The sequence below is a fragment of the Notolabrus celidotus genome, chromosome 11 (assembly GCF_009762535.1).
Source record: "Notolabrus celidotus isolate fNotCel1 chromosome 11, fNotCel1.pri, whole genome shotgun sequence".
Classification (NCBI taxonomy): Eukaryota; Metazoa; Chordata; class Actinopteri; order Labriformes; family Labridae; genus Notolabrus; species Notolabrus celidotus.
This window is the reverse complement of record NC_048282.1, coordinates 24,530,989-24,552,028: the sequence shown is the minus strand read 5'-3', so window position 1 is coordinate 24,552,028 and position 21,040 is coordinate 24,530,989. Positions and strand designations below refer to the sequence as shown.

The 21,040-nt window shown below is 38.9% G+C and overlaps 2 protein-coding genes across 3 annotated transcripts; both read right to left on the bottom strand.

Annotated features, from left to right (window-relative positions):
- Positions 1 to 708: 708 nt before the first annotated feature.
- Positions 709 to 13,695, bottom strand: slc17a9b (solute carrier family 17 member 9b). Of its 2 annotated transcripts, none has more exons than XM_034695499.1 (13): positions 12,917 to 13,676; positions 10,733 to 10,930; positions 10,215 to 10,354; positions 9,445 to 9,544; positions 8,987 to 9,117; positions 8,761 to 8,857; positions 7,901 to 7,997; positions 5,761 to 5,848; positions 5,649 to 5,683; positions 5,376 to 5,491; positions 3,413 to 3,468; positions 3,226 to 3,255; positions 709 to 2,886 (listed from the first exon to the last, which is right to left on the bottom strand). In XM_034695499.1, the coding sequence occupies exons 1-13, from the start codon at positions 13,048 to 13,050 to the stop codon at positions 2,708 to 2,710; spliced, it is 1,401 nt and encodes a 466-aa protein (XP_034551390.1). In that variant the 5' UTR covers positions 13,051 to 13,676; the 3' UTR covers positions 709 to 2,707. The 2 variants fall into 2 exon arrangements, with proteins under 2 accessions (XP_034551390.1, XP_034551391.1); XM_034695500.1 differs by having other exon boundaries at positions 2,141 to 2,886; positions 5,376 to 5,441; positions 12,917 to 13,695.
- A 2,550-nt stretch (positions 13,696 to 16,245) lies between these two features.
- LOC117822047 (glucose-induced degradation protein 8-B homolog) lies at positions 16,246 to 20,641 on the bottom strand. Its single transcript, XM_034696656.1, has 5 exons — positions 20,530 to 20,641; positions 20,026 to 20,155; positions 19,747 to 19,943; positions 19,325 to 19,522; positions 16,246 to 17,326 (listed from the first exon to the last, which is right to left on the bottom strand). The coding sequence occupies exons 2-5, from the start codon at positions 20,141 to 20,143 to the stop codon at positions 17,153 to 17,155; spliced, it is 687 nt and encodes a 228-aa protein (XP_034552547.1). The 5' UTR covers positions 20,144 to 20,155; positions 20,530 to 20,641; the 3' UTR covers positions 16,246 to 17,152.
- Between the last annotated feature and the right edge of the window lie 399 nt (positions 20,642 to 21,040).

The window sequence follows — 21,040 nt, the reverse complement described above, 5'->3', positions numbered from 1 at the left end:
GGCGTTTGTTGATAGTCTATATATAGATATGTATTTATATAAAATCAGAGTTAATAATATGCTGAAACTTTAAATATACATCAATACAAACTTCTGAGGACTTCTATATTTCAGGAATATTCTGAAGGTTTACTGCTACAATGCTCTCTTCATCGATGATACATTGCTGCCCCTCTGTGGCCCTGCAGAGAAAATACATGCACATACTGTACTGCAGGGTACTGAGACCAAACACAAAAGTTGACAAAATATATTTTTATTCAAAGATAATATAGGCTTTTAAATATAACATATCTTAAAAGCATTAGAATACTGCATTTTTTTTTTTTGCATTAATATACTTGTTTTCAGCAAACATGTCTTTCATGTTACCAAAATGATCCATCAGAAACCTTTCAGGAGACATATTTTGGTGTCCATAACTCAGATGTAACTGTCCTAATTCTTGCAGCATGTTAATACAGTAACGAGGATGGGCAAAAAGATGAAGGCAGTCATAAATAATGCACATCTGCAAAAGTGTGTAAACTGAAGAGGAATGTGTAGCGTTGGTTGGACAAAAAGAACGTTGAGTATTAAGTAGCACTGTCTCAAATAGATGAACTATCTGTATGAAATATCAAGGCATATAATTTGTGTTTCATCACTACAAAACAAAAATAAATACAGAATCAAATTAACATTTGGCATACATGTCATTTTAAATAACACAAATCAGAGATTCTATATAGTCAGTAGATCTATGTGAAAATAAATAATCTCATGGTGTAGAAATGTACCTCTTCTCTCAGGGTCTAAAGATTCAAAGTCACCTAATAATTGTATGCCTACATTTGGTTATCATTGACCATAACTATGAAAATAGCAATATATTAACTGACATTTCAGAAATCAAATCTATGCAGACAAATATACAACCAGAGGATATTTTTTCAGAGCATTTGTCGCATGTGAATGAAAACACACTAGTCCAACTGAACAAAACAAAACTCCTAAGAAAAAGGCAAAATGTGATGTACAATGATAAACAAGTCCACATACCACACCGATTCTCCTATTGCTTGAATTTCTACTCTTAGGCACAAAATAATAAATGCATAGTTTTTAAGTTCACGTGTCAAGTAAGCTTCTAGAGTGTAAATGAAATCACCGATGTGTTGAATTGTGCTGTGAACACCAGAGCTCTAAATTCTACCTACAGTCACATGAACATTCAGCTGGAGCTAAGCAGCTAGCTTTATGTGGCTACACACTTTGCTGTCACATCTTAACATGTTCTCCAGTTCTTCACCTCATGAACCCATGACATCATTTTATATCCTCTGACCTGTTATGCAACATTCATCAGGTCAGGGAGAGTCTCATGTATGGATTTGAGACACACAAAATAACTGACTGTACACCTACAAGTGAAAGTCCTTTACAGCCTTTACTGACATCGCTTCCTGTCTAGCATAAACGTAACAAGGATGTCAAGTGCGATAACAAAGAGTGGATATTAAAAACACAAAATAGTTGGAAGATAATAGATTGAGAAATTATTTCCCCTAAAATGTGTCTCCTTGGACAAGTGGACAGAAAGGAAGAACACATGATTAAGGATTACTTATTCTAGATCATAATTTCATAATTTACTGTGATTTTTTATCATCTTATCTAATATATTTTTTCTGTCTAACGATATATTCCTTTTCTGAAAAACTGAAATATATACTCAAAATAATTAAGTGAGGTATTTTATAGTACATGCCATCACATAAAGAGAAAGAAGAAATAATGAGCAACCTTTGGTATACTTACATGGAACACATCTTTCACAGCAACAAACAGGTTGAACACACTCAGTAAAAGCCGTGCCCCCACTACACCATTCCCATGACCCCCATCACCTCCTCCAAACTCTTATGATAAGATAAGCTTGTAACCATGGTGACAGGGACTATAGGATGTAAATGGTACAGGACATTAGTGCTCTGCAAAGTAATTAGCGGCTGTGTAATGAGCTGTCACTCACACAGTCCTCTCAGTGATGGCTGAGTGGGGCGTACTAATAAAAGGCTTCAGATAACAGAGGCTGGACTCTCCCTGCATCACCAAAGTGTGGCCACGCTACCCCCCCCCCCCCCCCCCCCCCCCCATCAATCCCTGCAGGGTGAGAACACACCACCTTGGTGTGTCACAGCTGTCAGACTAACACATCAATCACTCGCACAGCTCCTCCGACAGACACACACGCGCACATACACACACACGCGCTGGATTACAATTTTCCATGACTTTTCTCACTCTCAGTGACTCATTCTGGAGCATAAGACAAAGGTAAACAGTATCCAAGCCACAGCATGCACTTCAGAAGCTGGGACCTGGAGGTAGTGTGACATTTCTTCTCTCCTGTTACCTTTCCTGTTTCACGCTGAGCTGCCAGAGCATCCTCTGACGCAGCTGTGTTTTTCTAGGATTCAACACTCTAGCTTTGGAGGGTTTTTCAGTAACTATGTGTAGGCTCTGCTTTGTGCTTTTCAAAGACTGTTGCAGTAATTCCTCATCCTGACACAGAGCCAATTTAAGTTTTCCAGATGTTACACCCAGGATTTATATGTGTGCCACCTCATCCATGAGCTTGTTTCCCAATGTTTTTCGGGCAGCTCCTTGCCCGAGGTTTTATCTTCCTTGGGAATACTACCGAGTTCTTCTGATGACAGATGGTTTAGATGTGGATGTTGTGGTGGCGCACCTTACTGGAGTCAATATCCACCCGCCGAGCCTCAGCGAATGCCAGAAAGGTGCAGAGGCCCAGCAGGTTCACTGTGGTGATGAGGGCGAACACAGTTGCCCATGAGCCTGTGGCCTCGATGAGATACCCAGAGAAATACACCATCAGGACCCCTACATAGAAACACATATAGTCATCAAGCACATCAACACACAGCATTTCATATGCGATTGTTGAGTTTTCTGCAGAGAAAATGTCACAGTCCATTTCACAGTCCTCACAGGACCACTAACTGTCATCCTTTGTCCCGTTTTATTCATCTGACTACGCTCCCTTGATGAAATATGCATGGCACATGGGAGTCGGCATGATGGAAGGAGACACATCAGCTCAAAGTTTTGATTTAAAGAAGAGGATGAATAATTTCACTTTATACAAGTTTAACGTGAAAAAATAAACAGTATTGTAACCACAGCTGGTGATATATTCATCACAGGCTTTTTTTAACTCACCTGAGAAAGCACCACAAGTATTCATAACACCTGTTAAAAGAAAAGAAGATACACCCATTTAACATTTAACAGCTTGATTAAAATTTCAACTCTGGCTCCAAATATATTCAGTGAGAATAGAACTGAAGTGATGAATGAAAATTTCATAAAGCTCTTTCAGAAATTCTAGAAATATGTTTGAACTTACCAAACAGAGCTCCAGCACAGGAAGGGGCGAGATCTTGAACATTTACAGATACACCACTGTAAAAGAAATGCACACAATGAGCCCTTTCATTCTGGAGGGTGCTAAATTGACTCCTTAGAAAAAGGGAATTGTCTCAGAGTAAACAAAACAAAACCTGTCAAATACCAGACTCAGTAAAGCTTACTTAGAAGAACAAGATATATACTTTGGAGTTTCTTTTTCCATTTCCCAGCCTGCTTCCATCAACTTTAATCATATTGTTTCACCTTGAAATAGTGTCTTTCTCAGATTGCAGATACATAAAACTGTTACAGTGAAATCTGGGAGAACCAATTATAATTAATTAATAATTAATTGACTTAATATTTTAACTCTCACTTTTAAAACAATAAATGGACTTGCCCCTGAGTACCTAAGTGAATGCCTTAAAATGTATGTCCCCAACTGCTGCCTGAGATCTTCCGGCAGGTCCCTCTTGGAACTCACAAGGGCAAATATGTCTGGGTTGCTGTAACAACTGAATTCCCCCCCCCCCCCCCCCCCCCGGGGGATCAATAAAGTAATATCTTATCTTATCTTAAAGTTAAAAACCAGAGGCGACCGGGCCTTTGCAGTCAGGGCCTTCACTCTGGAATGACCTGCCGGAGGGGATCAGGCAAGCCACATCCTTGTCCTCTTTTAAATCTCTTTTAAAAACACACTTTTTAAAATGTGCTTTTATTTCTTAACTCATCACTGACTTTTTAATATCTGCATGGTTTTTAATATTGTTTTTACTTAACTCATTTTAGTTCTCCTTACCTTTGTCGTGTGCTTTAGTGTTTTCACTCGCTATGTCTTGCACTCTGCAAAGCACTTTGTAAACATGTTTTAAAAAGGTGCTATATAAATATATTGTATTATTATTATTATTATTATAATCATTATTAATATGGTAACTTATGAAATATAAAAAAGGGCTGCATAACACTGCTAATATTAGACACCAACATGATGTTGTATAACATTGATATGTGGTCTGACAACTGTGTCAGCAACTCACAGATGACAACAAAGTGACATGTCAAAGCCGCTTCCTCACACTTTAAACATTGTATTGTCATTGTTTGTTTCCTCGCTGTAGCGGCTCACCCACATTTGTTCACCTGCCATTCTTAAGAATGCAAGTATGTATTTATTTTGGCTTAAAGTCAAAGACACACACTCAGAGTTTAAAAGGATCAGTGTACTGATATTATACCTTAGTTTTATCAACAAATCCTGTTGAAAGCCCAGTGACTCTAAAAAAACCATATCACTCAATTTAGTATCATGACCTTTAATACCCTGAACACGTCTACTGTGTTCTATTTTGAGTAGATATCAAATACATTGTTTTTCTGAAAAAAAATTGCATTAGTGTACCAAATAGTGTATCAGAATGTATAAACTTGTAATAGTTTACAGAGAGCTAAGTAATTATTTCCTTTCGAGCAATGTTTGCAAAAATCGGATTTAAAAAAATAATTGTTTAATATTGTTTCAATGAAAATACATATTAATCAAGCTTTTTGACTAACCACTTAACCTGGCATGGCTTCTCTTGGACATATTATGGATACTGTGGTAATTATTTGGCAGTTTTCTTCATGTGGTTAATTCAAGACCTCAAAGTGCAACAAATATTAAAGATTAAAAATGACTTAGTGAACGAAAAGCTGAAAACTCTGTAACTGCTGGTCAAAGTGTGAGCTGAGTTTCTATAAAATCTTCGTAAGTGAGGTTCAGTAGAGCATGGTAAGCACAATAGCAAAGCCAAATAAAAGGCTTGTTGGTTGGTGGGCTTTACACCAATGTCAAAAGCCTGACACTCATTGGCGTTCTCACAGGTATGAACATCAGGTAAAATGTTTTCATCCATTACCCCTGGGAAACCATATTTAAATCTAAAACACAAGTGTAAGGACATTCTAAGTGTCAGTACCTGTGACTGAAGGTGGTGAGGCCCATGGTGGCTGACACAAATGCTACAGCCCAAGGGAAGGTGGTGCTGCCACACAGAAGAAGGGTAAAAACACTGGACACACCCATGGAGAAAAACTAATACAAAAATAAATGCACACAGAAAAAAACATAAAAATCTTACATTATTTAGTACAAGTGCAAAGAGGAAACAATCATACACTTTGAATGAAGCGATAAACCCACAATGACAATTAATGAATACTGCACAAACAAACACTGTCAAATAGCTTACCTGCATCAACTTCCTCACTGAGGCTGTATCATAACCTGGGAAGGATTGAGAGACAATTTAGGACAGGCAGATCAGTGAAATCATTCTGATATTTGAGCCTCAGATGCCCTACCTTGGCTGATGAGGTTGTCAGATAGGCAGCCGCTGAAGAGGGATGAGGGGATGGCCACCATCCAGGGAATGACATTGAATACCCAACCCTGGAGGGACAACACAATAAATGACTTCAACCATGGACACCAAGGGACATCCAGAAGAGCGTTTCCTGCAGTTTTTAAGGTACCATAACTATCCAGTTGTTTTTTTTTGTTTGCCAGTCTATCGCTGTGGTTCACACTGAAATATATAAATATCTAGAGCAGGGGTTTCCGAACTTTTCAGCCGGTTACCCCCAAATTATAGGTGCCAAAGACTCGCGACCCCCACTGTTCCTCGAAGTGACTTAATGTGGCTTCATGTAAAATTAGCCTACCTATAGGAGCACGTGGCTGTGTTTCCTGTGCCGTTATTAATGAACCTAATGCTACTGATGCTACTGACACTGACATTTTCTATTTTCAAGGTTTAGCTACAATTTTTGTCTATATTTTTTACTTTAATGTGTAAAATGTACTATTTTTAGATAACTTAAAAAAAAACAATAATTCTGGAAGACATCTCATGAACCACACTTTTGAAACCCCTGATCTAAAGGATGGGCTTTAATGAAATACTAAGATATTCATGGCTAGCAGAGGACGGAACTTACAATTAGTGATCCCGTGACTTTTTATCCATGAGGCAGAATGAAGGAAAGATTTTTGTTATTTGGTGAAGTATGTCAGCAACTGTTGGATTCACTGCCATTTAATTTTAGATAGGTCTCAAATGCATCATAAATGACTCTAAACAACACTGTGTTGCTCTTTTTTAAAAACTTATCTGAGGCCTCTGTGGACCATGTGGACGAATCAAGCGGTCCACAGTGTCGAACATTGGGTTTTCACCAATAACTTTTTATTGGATTGAAAATTAGTGGTAGGAGGCAGTGTGTCAAAGTTTATCCTCTAGTTTCGTTGAATATACAAAACGGTGTTCCACAAGGGTCCATACTGGGTCCTATTTTCTGTAAATTTACATCAGTAATTTATGTTAAGGTGTTACAGATGGAAAGTTTTGTTTTTTTATGCAGATAATACAATTGAATATATTTCTTTGTGAATTGAGACTGATTTTAAATGCAATGAAGACTAAAACTACTTTTCAAGGTCTGAGAGGACAGTGAAAGATGATGTGTCCCAACCCCCTACATATAAATATCTGGGTTTTCTGCTTGAAGAAAATCTGTCTTTTAGTTACCATATAGAGTCAAACAAAAAAAAAACTGAGGGTGAAGTTGGTTTTCTTCTGAGACAAACACTGTTGCGAGGAAAAAACTCAACCAAACAACCTTTTTATTTGTAGTCAACATCAGTGATAGTCTTTGTATGCATGCCACCTCATCCTCTCTGAAATTGTTGTACCAAACTGCATTGTGATTTGTCTCCTGTCTAGGTTTTTACACACATCACTGTGTCTTGTATGAGAAAGTAGTTTGTCTTCCTTGCGAAACAGAGCACTGGAGCATTGGTATATCTCTCTTTATAAGGCCATACTACATCAACTGCCTTTATATTTAGTTTGTTACTGACTCTTAAAATTGTCAGTGGCTGTGACCTTTGTTCTTAAGGACAAATTCTGTTCATTATTCCACAGACTCACTCTGTCTTTGGTAAAAGTGCATTTAATGTTTTAGTTCTCTCATCCTGGTCTGAGCTTACAAGGTCACATAAGACGGGCAATTTTTTGTAGTCTGGAGGAATTCAAAACAGGATTAAGGATCATCGTGTTACTTGTAATTGTCTTTCTTTTAAACTTTTTTTTGATGCTGTCTTTGCTGGGGCCCTGTTAGAAAAGGGATTATGTATCTCAATGGAATTTTTCCAGGTAAAATAATGGTTAAAAAAGGATAAAAAAATAAAGAAATCTGAGATTCAGGGTCCCAAGAGGGTGATCCTATCAACTTTGTCAATCTAACTTATCCCCAAGTTCCACCAGCAAGTGTGATGTTTTTATGTGTCCTGGAGAAAACGTCACACTTGCTTGGTGGACTGGCAACATTTTTGACACATTCTTGTGGGCACCTGACATTTCCTAAAACCCCCTGCATACCTGCTTTACTGTTTTTATTTTTGCTGTAATCCAAATATGTGATGAACAGATTTCCTGGTTACCTTTGCTTCTGGGAAAGTGTCTTTAAAGAAGGTCGGCAGCCACGACAGGAGAGTGAAGAAGGTGCTCGCTGTGCAAAGGTGTGTAACGATCACAGCACTGGTCAGGAAGAGAAAAAAAATGCATTATATATATTTTTTAATTCTTTCTGTAAGTCTAACAGAGATTGATCAGTGCCGTCTCATTTGACAAAAGCTTGTTTCAGTGCTTCTTTTTTGACGTCTATTGTTCTCCTTTCTAAATCACGTCTTGTTCAATGCAGAGAAATATTTGACAGCTTGAAGAGTCTGAAAGTATTTTAAGCTCACAGCCATCAAACTACAATTTAAATATGTTACTCTCAAGGTTGATCTCATCAATTAGACATTAGTCTATCTAAAAATAATTACATTATGTCAGTCCATCTTGGAACCTCTGGGGCCCCATTTAATGTTTATGTCTATTTAAGATAGGTCAATGTCTGACTAACAGCTGAGGCAACCAGGTGTTCCAAAAATATGTCTTCATTAAGTAATGGTCTGTAAAGACTGAGCTCTGTTTAGATATTGCTACCTTTCATAATTCTTCTTGATTTCAGATGTTTCTGACCGTTATATTTCTATGGATGACACACACATGTTATAAACTAGAGTTGAAGAGTTTAGATGATGCTGTATTAAAGCCATAAGATCATAGTGAAAATGTTTTCCCTGCGAGGAATAAATGGGCACATTCTTCTGAATATGAGAACAAACAACTCTCCTTACACAGAGAAGCTACACAGTAAAAAATCTATAAATACACACAGAGGCTTGGCTACATACTCAAAACAGGCATATGCACTTCCTTTCTCCTTAACGCACTTCCTTTCTCTTTAACTCACCACACAGCAGGTTGTTTGAGGAGCCGTAGCCAATGTCTCTTGGTCAGTTTGGACTGGGGCCCACCACTTCCCAGGGACTCCAGCGTGATGATAGGCCCTGCAAACACAGGCGGACATAGGTCAGGTCGGCAAACAAGAGACTCTAATTATACAAATAAGCAGCTGTGAGATAAGAGCATACAGTGACACTGCAGACACTGTCAACGCTGTAGAAGCCTCCCTATACCTTCTCCTTTGAGCAGATATTTCCACATACAGTAGGCCCAGAGGACGGAGAGCAAACCGGACACATAGAACACACTCTGCCACCCATACAGATCCAACATGAGGGAGCCGGCCCCTCCAATCACCAGAGTGCTGAAAAACACCGCCACAGCAAGACAGAACACATTACAAACACACCTATTTAATGAGATGTTTCAACATAGGAAAGAAATGACACATACAGGGCCTGAGCAAAACTTTGAAAACAAGAAAATACACAGCTGGGTTACTACAGTAGATCTGTCAGCACAACCTGGGTAGATAATAAAGTCATTACTTTTTAATTATTACATGACTTAGGAGTAAATGTTGATGCACAAGAGAAAACTTTCAATTAAACTCCTCCTCTTCTTTGCACTTCCCAACAGAGAAACACTCTTTCCCACTATGCTCTCCTTCATTGCACAACACTTGACTCACCCCAGATAGGAGCCACTTCCCACAGTGCTCATGAGGAAGCCTCTTTCGCTCTCCACCACCTTCTGAGAGCACAGACTCGCCAGAGAGGGGTAATGAACTCCTAAAACCAGGACACAAAACAAGAGAGAGCGAGAGAGAGAGAGCGTCAGAGAGAAAACAAACAGGACAATGGAGGAAGGATTTATACAACCTCATCTTCACACGTTGAGGAAAAATAGTCTAAAGGATGTAAATAACACAGCAAATGCTTTGACAAGTGCATCTATTTCAGGTATGGGACTGTGTGCAGTGATGATTTGTAACAACAGCATGCTGCCAAAACTGATTGACAGACACTCTTTTATTACCCAGCCGATGTAGAGCATGTTTGTTCTCAAGTCACAAATGAAGCATGCAATTTGGTTTCTCAGGGAAAGGAATAGTCATATTTTTCACTTTAAATAAAATACAAACAAAAATGTATTTTAAATAGAAATCTTTAATCCTGCACTTCTACTTAAATAGATGAAACTGTGAGCTATAGATGAAAGTGTTAAGGATTGAAATGTCCTGCATGGATCTGAAAGTGTAGATAACAAGTCAGTGTTTTCTTCCAAGTCAGATACGTTTTAGTCCCCTCCTTTCATAAAAGAGCTTTGATAAATCAGAATTTCTAAGACAGGGCACAAACCGAATTATATTTTAATCATAAAAGATGTTCAGCATCTGTTAAAGCAAACTCAAGGTGCAAGTAATCCCATTCCCACTCTTTCTAAAACTATTACTCTCACCCTGTAACAGGCCCATGAGGAAGCGAGCCAGCGTCATGGAGAGAATGGGCTGGGAGCAGAAGTGGGCCAGGATCGGGGTGAAGGCTGTCATCGACCCCCAGGCCGCTGCAGACAGCAAGAGAACTTTCTCCCCTCCCACCCTGAGAACACAAAAAACAAAGGGTTTGTGTAAGATGCAACCTAGAGGCTTTTGTTGCTTATGTAGTGCTGAACTGAACTCTTCAAATATCACTTTATTATAGTGTGAGCAAATAAAAGTTAACAACATGCTAAAACAGAGGAATCACCAAGCTCTCTACACTGCACAATCTGTCAAGGCTTAGCAAACACAAAAGGCTGCCTGTGTCACCTGCAATGAAGTCAATGATAATCCACAAGCAGGAAGTTAAAACAGCTGCCAGGTAAATATCAGCTCCACTATCACAGCTGACAACAGTGTAAACATGAAAGAATCAAACACTCTTCACCACATATCACCTCGCAATATGACAACTGTTTGACCTCAAAAGCACCCTCACCTGTCACTCACGTAGCCTCCAAACACTTGGGTGAAGCAGTAGCCCCAGAAGAAGCTGCCCAGCACCATCCCAGACTCCCTCTTGCTCCAGTTGAACTGCTCTGCCATGCTGACAGCACAGATGGGCATGGCGACACGGGCACAGTAGAGGAGGCATGTCCCAAGCAGTAGCACCACCGTCCATACCCTCGCCACTGGCCTGTAACGGGGGAAAGGAGAGTGGGTTGAGTAAAGCTGAATGGAGGCAGCATTTAGGGAGAAACTTTGGACTTGAAGCCACCTGACAGGGGATGTCTTATGTAACTAAGGTAGGGAACTGCTGCTTGCTTTTGTGTTGCACTCCAGGAACATTAAACACGGGCTTAAGAGGCTTCTCTCTGAGGCTGCACAGTACATCACAGTGTCATCATTATTGCAATATGAGCGTTCACAGTAAACACATTGCAACAAAGAAGAAACGTTGTTTGAAAAAGTAATGCCTTCTCACTCAGCATATGAACATTTTACCTGTTGGGGAAGGCCTTTCACGTGGTCTGCACCAGTCAGGTTAAGCTAAAGCTAACTATCGGTTACCCTGGGATGGATTTGAGCCAATTTGTCTTGATTTTGTCCCCAAAATATGCTGAGTTTGTTCTGTACATGTGAAAACGTCTTGTGCTAGCTATAAACTGACAAACTGACCACTTATTGAGAATTTATGACGTTTTTGTACAGCATAATGTCACTCACAGTGTTTGACATCATACCTGTAGCAGCACTTCCAAGTACTAAAAATAGCACAAGATATGCTGATGGTCTGGTTTGATGTTAAGGTCATTATAAGGCAACACATCTCTGTTTCTTAACCAGCTAAAAACTCCTCACAGGAGCTTTAAGTTGAAATGCACTCAGATTGACGGATTGGTAATGTATTGTACCTTATGTCACTACCCTTATATTGAATGCTTTAACCATACCTTGCATATTTTTCTTAATCTTGATCATCATGTTTTTCCATCAATGTAATTCAGTGATTGTATTCTAAAATCATTCAGGTACAACTCATGTAAGGTATATCTTGTCAAAGTAAGGATCAAATATGTCAGGGGTTGGGACCACCTGGGGGTCGTGAGATGTCTTCCAGAATATATATATTTTTTAATGATCTAAAAATAGTACATTTAACCCATTATATTAAAAAATATTGACAAAAATAGTAGCTGAATTTGAAATAAAACCTAAAAAATAGAAAATGTAATGAGTTTTCTGTGTTTCTTTTTGCCAGATGACTTCTTAGTTTATGGTCAGTGAACAGTGAATTATCAAAAGCATCAGTAGCAGTAGGTTAATTAATAATGGCACAGGAAACAGCCACATGCTCATATAGGTAGAGTCATTTTCTGAAGCTAAATGAAGCCACATTAAATCACTTTGAGGGACAGTGGGGGTCGCAAGTCTTTTGCACCAATATTTTGGGGGTAACTGGCTGAAAAGTTTGGTTACCCCTGCTCTAGATAAGGATATATTTCAGTGTGAACCACAGCAATAGACTGGCAAACTAAAAAGAACAACTGGATAGTTATGGTTCCTTATGGTAACGTGGGCTGAAAAGTTTGGGAACCCCTAATCTGTTTTGTTTAAATCTTAGGTTTGAGAATCTCTGAAGAACATTACTTTGAGCTTAAGGTGTGACAAAATGCTGCTTCATTGGGAGGACAAAGGAGTACATTAGTCCAAGAGCATAATAATGTTTTGATAGTAGCACTCTATGAACATTAAACATGCTTAGCTTCAGTTTGGATATGTATCAGAGTTGGGTTTGGTTTACTTACTTTATTCTCAGAAGTAAAAAAAAAACTACTATAAACAAAAGGTTTCAAAAAGTAAAAGTAAAGAAATAATATTATCTACTACTTCCTTTTGCACCAACTGTTTGACGTCTGTGGCATGACCCATGTAAGGCCACAGATGATACGTGTCATTGCACCACCACATACAGAGGCACTTAGCTGACATGAACATCAGATGTTTCCTAATAAAAGACAAGCCTCTACAAAGTAATACAACTGATCTAACTCAGAAACATTTCCTAGTTGTCATGGGAAGCCTCCTGGAAGATGTATTAGCTATTTGAGTTGATTTGATATGAGTAAACAATAAAAAAATATTTAAGACCAGTCTCTGTAATGGATAAACTAAATGTTACCTTGACCAGGTGGAGTTGAGTTCAGGCCACTTCTTATGATATCCATGGGCTCCGATTTTGTCAGGCAAGTGGTTTTCCTGGTGACAGACCAAATCTGGACTATAGTTCTTGCCATATTTTTGAATTACTGCCATTCAACGCGAGGAAACAGCAGCCTCCTTCGTCTCTTTCCGGTCGATCAGTCAGAAAAAGTGAACGATCAGGGGAAAAAACAAACCTTCTTAGTAGAAAGTAAACGCGCGGTCGCGTTCCGGGTTTTCTCTAATGAATTCCATAACCTGTGAGACGGAAATCACGGGGACAGGGCTGATGTGGCCACAATGCTAGGCTGGAGGAGGGAGTCCTGTTTTTCCTGATGCCCGAGGAGGAGTAATCCACGTGTCAGTTTTTCTCTCCCAGCCTCCTCCTCCAGCTGGCCAGCCGCGCAGTTCTTCTTCTGATCGGTAGGGTTAATCAGGAAGTGATTTAACCCAGCTTCACTTGTCTAGTCTGCTGATTTATCCATAACGTGAATATCATTCACAAAACATCGGGGAGACGCCTTCTTCAGCTCCGGCCCCTCTCCCATCATGACGGTGCATTATTGGAAAATGTATCCACGGAGCATCAGGACGTCGTCTCCTCCTGACCTGTCCCCAGAAGTGATGATGGAGCCCGGCCGTGCTGAGCAGAACCTGCTGTGTTGAACAGATATGCGCAGTCAGAGCCTATAAGGTTGTTAGTCTATCTGCCCCTCTGGTTATTTGAGTTTACAGACGTCGTTACATAAGACTCTGCAGTCTGCACAACTTTTAGATGCTCTCAGCGTGATGGTGGAAAGTGCACTCACATCCTTTACTCAAGTTAAAGTGACACCACAATTTTTACACACCACTGTAAATGTTACACTACAAGCGGTACTTTGTAGTGTTTGAATATGGTTGTTAAAGTATTTAATTGAACTTATACATCTTGGACAGTGATATTTCTTAATTTTGATGCTTTAACTTATTTTAATTACACATATTTTATGTTTGTTGTGCATTAGTCTCTATTTTAGTTTATTTGATGTTATTCTTATTATTTTTAATTATTATTATTATTATTATTTGTATTATTATTATTATTATTTTCCCCCTTATATGTCTTGCCATTGTTTCATTTCTGCTTCACTGTAAAGCACTTTGGGTTGCATTTGATTTGTATGAAAGGTGCTATATAAATAAAGCTTGATTGATTGGTTGATTCCGCTACATTTATTTGACAGTATTAATAAATGGTTCTTTGAAGACTTAGATCTTCTATACAAAAACAGGATACATTTCATGTTATAGGATGCTATTGGATGCTAAATATGTGTCTGCCTGTCACAGCCTGAGGGACGCACCATCCCATGGTGTTTGATTTTGGGTGGAGGTTTTGTGAGTGCGCTGCATCGGATGAGTATATGCTGTATAGGTGACACCATTGTTCATTAATTCATATAAAATATGTAATATATGGTTGATATGCATGTGATGAATATAATATGTAATGAATATGTTGTGTGATTAATGTATATATGGTGAGTGTAGTGTTTTGTGAATATATATAATGTACTGTATGAATTTATGTGCTTTGGCAATAATATCTCGTTGTTCATGCCAATAAAGCAAATTTGAATTGAAATTGAATTGAAAATTGGATGCACTATAATGACAGGAGATACGGTAGCTCTCTTTACCAACAATTGCAATAACTTTGGCTAATTGGTTCGGGGGCCCTGAAGGACAAAACACATTTACAAAAGATGAATACTTTTACAAAGTTGGAGACAAATTTACATTTTGGAAAACATTTTTACATTTTCTAAAACAAAATTACATTAGCAAAACCCTTTTACAAGGCAAAAACAAATTTACATTTAAGGAAACACATTTACAAAAGATGAAACACTTTTACAAAGTTGGAGACAATTTTACAAACGACGGAACACTTTTACCATTTCTGAAACAAATTAACATTCACCTGGATTCTGACACATGATGAAGGTTTTCCGGAGACATGGTGCTTTTTCATCTGAGGTCTGACACCTCTCTCTGAAACCCAAGGATGTCCTAATATGTAAACCATGTCCATCTCCGTTTGGTTTCTCTCCATCAAAACAAACTAAATGACCCCTCCCTCAAACACAGGTACATTCCCTTTCCTTAAAAATGAAATTTTAATTTGTTTCAGAAATGGTAAAAGTGTGCCTTTGTAAAAGTGTTTTGCTAATGTAATTTTGTTTTATAAAATGTAAAAAGTGTTTTCCTTTGTTTGTGTTTTGTCCTTCAGGGCCACCGTAAATTGGAACTAGTATATAAGTAAATAATTATACTTTAGTACAATAATAAAACCAGTGTGACACTCTCATGAGACAGTTTCCTTCACTATCAGAGCATTTACTTTGATACTAACAAGATTTTGCCACAGCTCTTCTAACACTTTTATTCCAGTGACATTGTGTAGGAGACTTGAAATTGCGTTGCAGTGTTCTATGATGATTTTTCCGTATTCTCTCTTGTGTACTTCCTTTCCAACTACTTTATTCTACTACTAAATCATCCATGTATGAGAAAGTGCAAATCAGCACCACTGTTGCTAGCTACCAAAGTGAAATATCTGTAACACATTACAGCAATTACATTTATATATGTAATAGTTTAACACTCACAGGGGACATTTTTGTACACAGTAAGCAGGTCACTTTGATACTTGAAAACATTTTCTGGTAGTCCTTTGTAAGAATCTAAATACTTCCTCATTGATTCTCCATGCAATAACATACTAGCCTTTTTTTTGTGATGGATTAGGGTTAGGTTTGGGGGTTGAACACCACATTTTATCATTTGCCTGATATTGTGTTGCACCCCTCAAGAACTGCATTTGTGGAGAAACTGACCCAGTCTAACCATCACAATTTGGTCATTTTCAAAATGCTCACATCCCTACCATTGCTCCTTTCCCCCCACTTCCAACACATTCACTTTAAGGACAAATGTTCTCTTGCTGCCTAACATATCCAACCCACTGACAAGTTCCATAAAGACATAATGTTATTTGCTTCACCTGTCAGTGGTCATAGTAATGGCTGATTGATTTAACACTATATGTAACCTAGTGCTAGTGAAGCTTTCTTTAGTTAAATAGTGTAACCCTGACCCAATAACTATGGCTTTAAGATAACTGTTTAGCCCGTAATAAAAAGATAAAGGGGTTCAATTTAAACATTTCATGTCAAGTTAACTTCAAAATGGCATAAAGGCATTGCGCATGAATAGATACTGAATTTCCACAACAACAAAAAAAACAAGCTTTTCAGTCCTGACTTGTGCTGTTTAAAAATTCACTTTTATTGCAAAATAATATCCCAGCAAAAAAAGCACATCAAATTTGCAAAAAGAGCTACTTATTCCATACATGTAAATAATCCATCTGTAAAAGTATCTCCATGTATGCTGACATAGACGTAATGTTCTCATTCACATCTTTTATAATCAGTGATATAACAGTATGAATCTGAGGCTGCCTTTACGCTTGCAGTCACAGTACACCACAATGTTTGAAGTCATTCCAGGAATCTCGCTTTGTTCAACTACTTACTGTAATGTATAGCTCAACTTTTTTTTAAATCGTTGTTTGCATTTATATCAGCATATATTTGTAATGTCTCAAGCAATAACGCATTATGAATCTAAAGCTGAATTTAACTTTCAGTGTCACAGTAGTTTAAAACATCCCAAGTATCTTGCTTCTGCTATTGCCGTCACATAAAGCACTAACTAATGGACTACAAGCTGAAATATTTATGCTTTTTGTACGCAAAAGTCTGTTTACTTGTGGCAGTGCACACCAATTCTCCTGAAACATCAAAGTATGCCTGTTCATAGTGGTCACACACCAAATGTGACAGCCTAATTTAGGCTTTATTCACGTCCTCTTATGCAAGCAACTTTCCCTGCCAACAGACAGAAAAACTAGTGAACCAAGTTTACATAAATAAGTATGTAAATAATAATACCAAGTAAAATTATGGTCTGCATGTTATGTTAGCATGAGAAGTCATTTCAAAATGCCATCAATCCAGTCTTCACATTCTACGTTATTAAAGTATCAAAAAGCAACCCTTACAAAAAGAAAAGGTTGAGCTCTCGGTGAGTCAGTTTGTGGGGGTATAAATAGATAAAGGAAATGTGTCCATTTTGTAATGCTGTGGTATGTTTGCACTGCGGGTCCTTATTTGGGGTCTTCAATGGTTCCCTTGCTGAGGTCTGTCATTTTGGGGTACTTCACTTTCTTTTGGTCGAGTTCATTTTGAGCCCACAGCAACAGCTTCAGGAGCTTGGCCAGCTTGGGTGTCGACTCTCTGTTTTCATAGTCTAGCACACACTGATTGACTTCACTCCACACCTGTATGACAAACACAAAGACAAGTTAATGATTTATTTGCTTTTGATACTAAAATGTAGTTAATAGATAATCACAGAGCTCCATGTACACAAACACTTACATGTTAAGAAAAGTGTAGTTTATTAAACTGTAAAAACTGTTAAAAAGGCGCTGTTGGCCAAGTGGTTTTAGAGAACCCCATGTCTGGAAGCTGTAGCCCATTTTGTAAGTGTCACTGATTTAACTCCTGGCCAGGACCATTTGCAGTCTTCCCCCTCTCTCTACGTACATTTCCTGTCTCTTCTCAGCTGCCCTATCTATTAATTCTTCAGAAAAATCAACACAACGAACACTACGTTGTGCTTAGGGGTGGGAATCGAAAACCAGATCCGACTTAGAGCCTGTTCCAATTGATCAATTCCATCAGAAATGTACACCTCAAATGTTATCTATTCTTCTTAAAGATTCATTTCCCAGCACTACGTCACGTCGCGGTACGTTGCATCACGTACAGCGTAATGCAACGCGGTACGTAATGCAGAACTCCTTCAACCACGAAGAAACATGGAGAGAAAAGGCGTTTTTCCTCTCCAAATTCAAAGTATTTTCCTCCAGGCTCGAGGGGCCACGACTGGACTCACACAGCCGAGAATGAGCCAACCTATTGTTCAGCATGTTCAAGTTGAATATATTCATGTTCAGTCTTGTGCAGACATAATTTTGAAAAAAATAAAATGGTTCCTTTTGGTTCAGAAGACTGTGTAGAACTACCAGAGATCATTTTCCAGGACATTTCCAGACATTTTCATTGATGATCAAGCTGGTATGACAGTCTACATTTAGTTCCTAATTTAGTTCCTAAATAGTCTAATATGTTCCTCTCAGTGGAAGTCTACATTGAAAGACATGTAGTCTATGGCTATCAATGAAATCATCTCTTACATACTTAAAAAATTATGGCAAATTGATAATAGATGCAACCACAGATGTACAGCACTTCACTTTATTAGTGCAACCAAGTAACAATGATGGGCAACATCTCAGCTTTCTCTTTTCTCAAAAAATTTAAAATGAGCTAAGAAAAAAACAAAAGAGCCTGCAAAGGAATCAGGAAGCTGCCTTACTGAAATAATTAAATAAGAATAATGATCAGAGGATCAGTGCATTAATGACCTAAATAGAACTGAATGACAAAAATGGCCACAAATGTTTCTCAACTCAACTCAAACTGAAAATATCACAGTTCCCCCACTTTCAGAACAACTGAGCTAGAGTACGGTAATTGAGGTCTCAGCCTGCAGAGACAGTTGTGAGGCACAGACCCCCAAGCTCTCTGACCGACTCCACTGGTCACACTATAACTTAAATATAAGACTCTTTGAATCAAAAGAGCATTCTACAAGGTTAATGTACCATAAAACATAAACAATATACCCCCGTTTTCTGTGAATGCATGATTATGAAGTGAAGGAGAAAAGATGTGAAAAAAGTTGCGCAGTGTCACTGTCTTTTCCAGCGCAGCGTGCACTCAACTTTCAATGAATGGGGATGTGTTTTGTTAATAGGGTCAGGTCACACGCAGCCATGTTGGAATCATTTTCCAGGACTATATGTGATTTTCCAGGACATTTTATTTTTTCTCCCATTTTCCAGGTGTTTTCCAGTACTGGAAAACTGGTCAACTGTTTTCCAGGTTTTCCAGGACGCGTGGGAACCCTGACTACTTTTTTCCCCCTCACAAAAAAAAATACTCAGGAATCGTTAGGAGAATTGATAAGGAACTGGATTGATAAGCAGAATCGACAATGGCATTGACATTGATAAAATCTTATCAATTCCCACCCCTAGTTGTGCCCTCATATCACAGAGAACAGCACAACTAGTATCAGTTTGCTGTATGGTCTTTAAATCCAGTTCTTGCTGTTTAAGCAGATCAATTTCAGGCACTCTATTTGTAAATAATTTTGAAAAAGTGATGCAAAGGTCAGGGTATGCTTTACTAATTTGCTTTGACCCTACCTTCTGTCTCTGCATCATATTGAGCAGATCTCCAAAAGGTGACTCTTCTGGGTTGTCGAATGCCAGCAGGGCCAGTGTCCTCTCCATCTCGGTCAGACATTCCCGGCTCTCCTCTCCCTGCTCTGCTAACTGAGACTGAGCGAACTCGAGGGCCGCTTCGGTCTCCCTCAAACGGATCAGCTCAATCAGATGCTGCTGCTGCAAGATGCAAAAAGTTGAGGAATGCATGAGGACATTAATGTAACAAAAGTTGAAGGACATACAGGAAAATTATAATACCAAAACTCAAAGCAAAATGAGGGACAATTTGAAAACATAGTGCAAAATATTAAGAACAGCACATAGAAATCATTGTGTTACCACAGTGCTGACCACTAATAGTTAGGTGTTCTTATATTCAGTCTTAATAGTGTGTAATTTACCTGTAAGTGGAAGTAGAGGTAACGGTTTGTATCCAGCAGTTCTGGGTGCAGACTGTTGATCAGTGCGATGGCATCCTGGATCTGTCCCTTTAAGATCATCTCTCTGATCTTGATTCTTTCGTCCAGGGAGTCCAAGTCCACACTAGGCTCGATGCCAGACTCCATCCTGAACTTCTCCGCTGCCTCCTTGAAGCCCTCTGTCGGACAGACACCTCGTTTAAATCTTGCATCATGACAGACAGAAAGCTACGTTTGTGTAACAATGAAAAAGAAGTTCACCTGTCACAAGGTAGTTCATAATGAGCCTGTTCATATCTGCTCTCTGTATGTGGACATTGTTGAGTTTATCCATCCACTCTTCCCTTGTTATGTCCTCCGGCTTCTCTGCATAACTCATTATGATTCAATCCTAGACGAGTACAGAAGGGATGGAGCGTTACATGACAGGATGAGATATATTGGATTTTTAAACTCATGATATATTCAAAGGAGTGTCAGTGATTATTAAATAATGATATAACGGTTCTGGTAAGTCAGGGTTCGGTGTGACAGCAACACAGCACCGGAAATCCAACATGAAAACAGCTCGGGCCTATGTTGAAAAACACAACATTGAAGCCTGACTGTCGACAACACAAATCAAAACAAAGACAACTTCTCCCTCTCGGTTTATTCAAAACGTAAAAACACACGAGGAACTGGTGTAATGCTTTTTAATTATCTAATATATTGATATGCAATCAGAGTGCTACGCCAAAACAAAAACTACTCAATTTACATTACCTGAAAATGTTGTCGCTACTTTCCAGCAGCAGCTAGCCAGCGGAAGAAAGCCTCTCCTGCTTCTTCTTCTACTTCCGGTTAAATACATAACAACACAATCAGGGGAAGCTGCAGGCCGCTGCTGCCCCCTAGAGTATATCACGAGCATTGCATCATTCACTTATACTGAGGATTTTAGTCCCTAAGGCCTTACCTTTTGACTATATAGAGTGTTGGTTAAATTCCCTCAGCAGACCTGGCTCCCCATTCAGCACCGAATCCACTTCAAGATCCTGCTCATCACCTACAAAGGCCTCAATAACGTTGCCCCCTCTTACCTGACCGACCTCCTCAAAAGCCTCTCCCCATCCCGCCGCCTCAGATCATCAGATGCCAACCTCCTGTTCCCTATCACCAAGTCCAAGCACCGCACCTTGGGGGACAGAGCCTTTGCCATCGCTGCCCCCACTCTCTGGAACTCTCTCCCTCCACACATCCGCAACTCTGACTCACTTCAATCATTTAAAAGCCA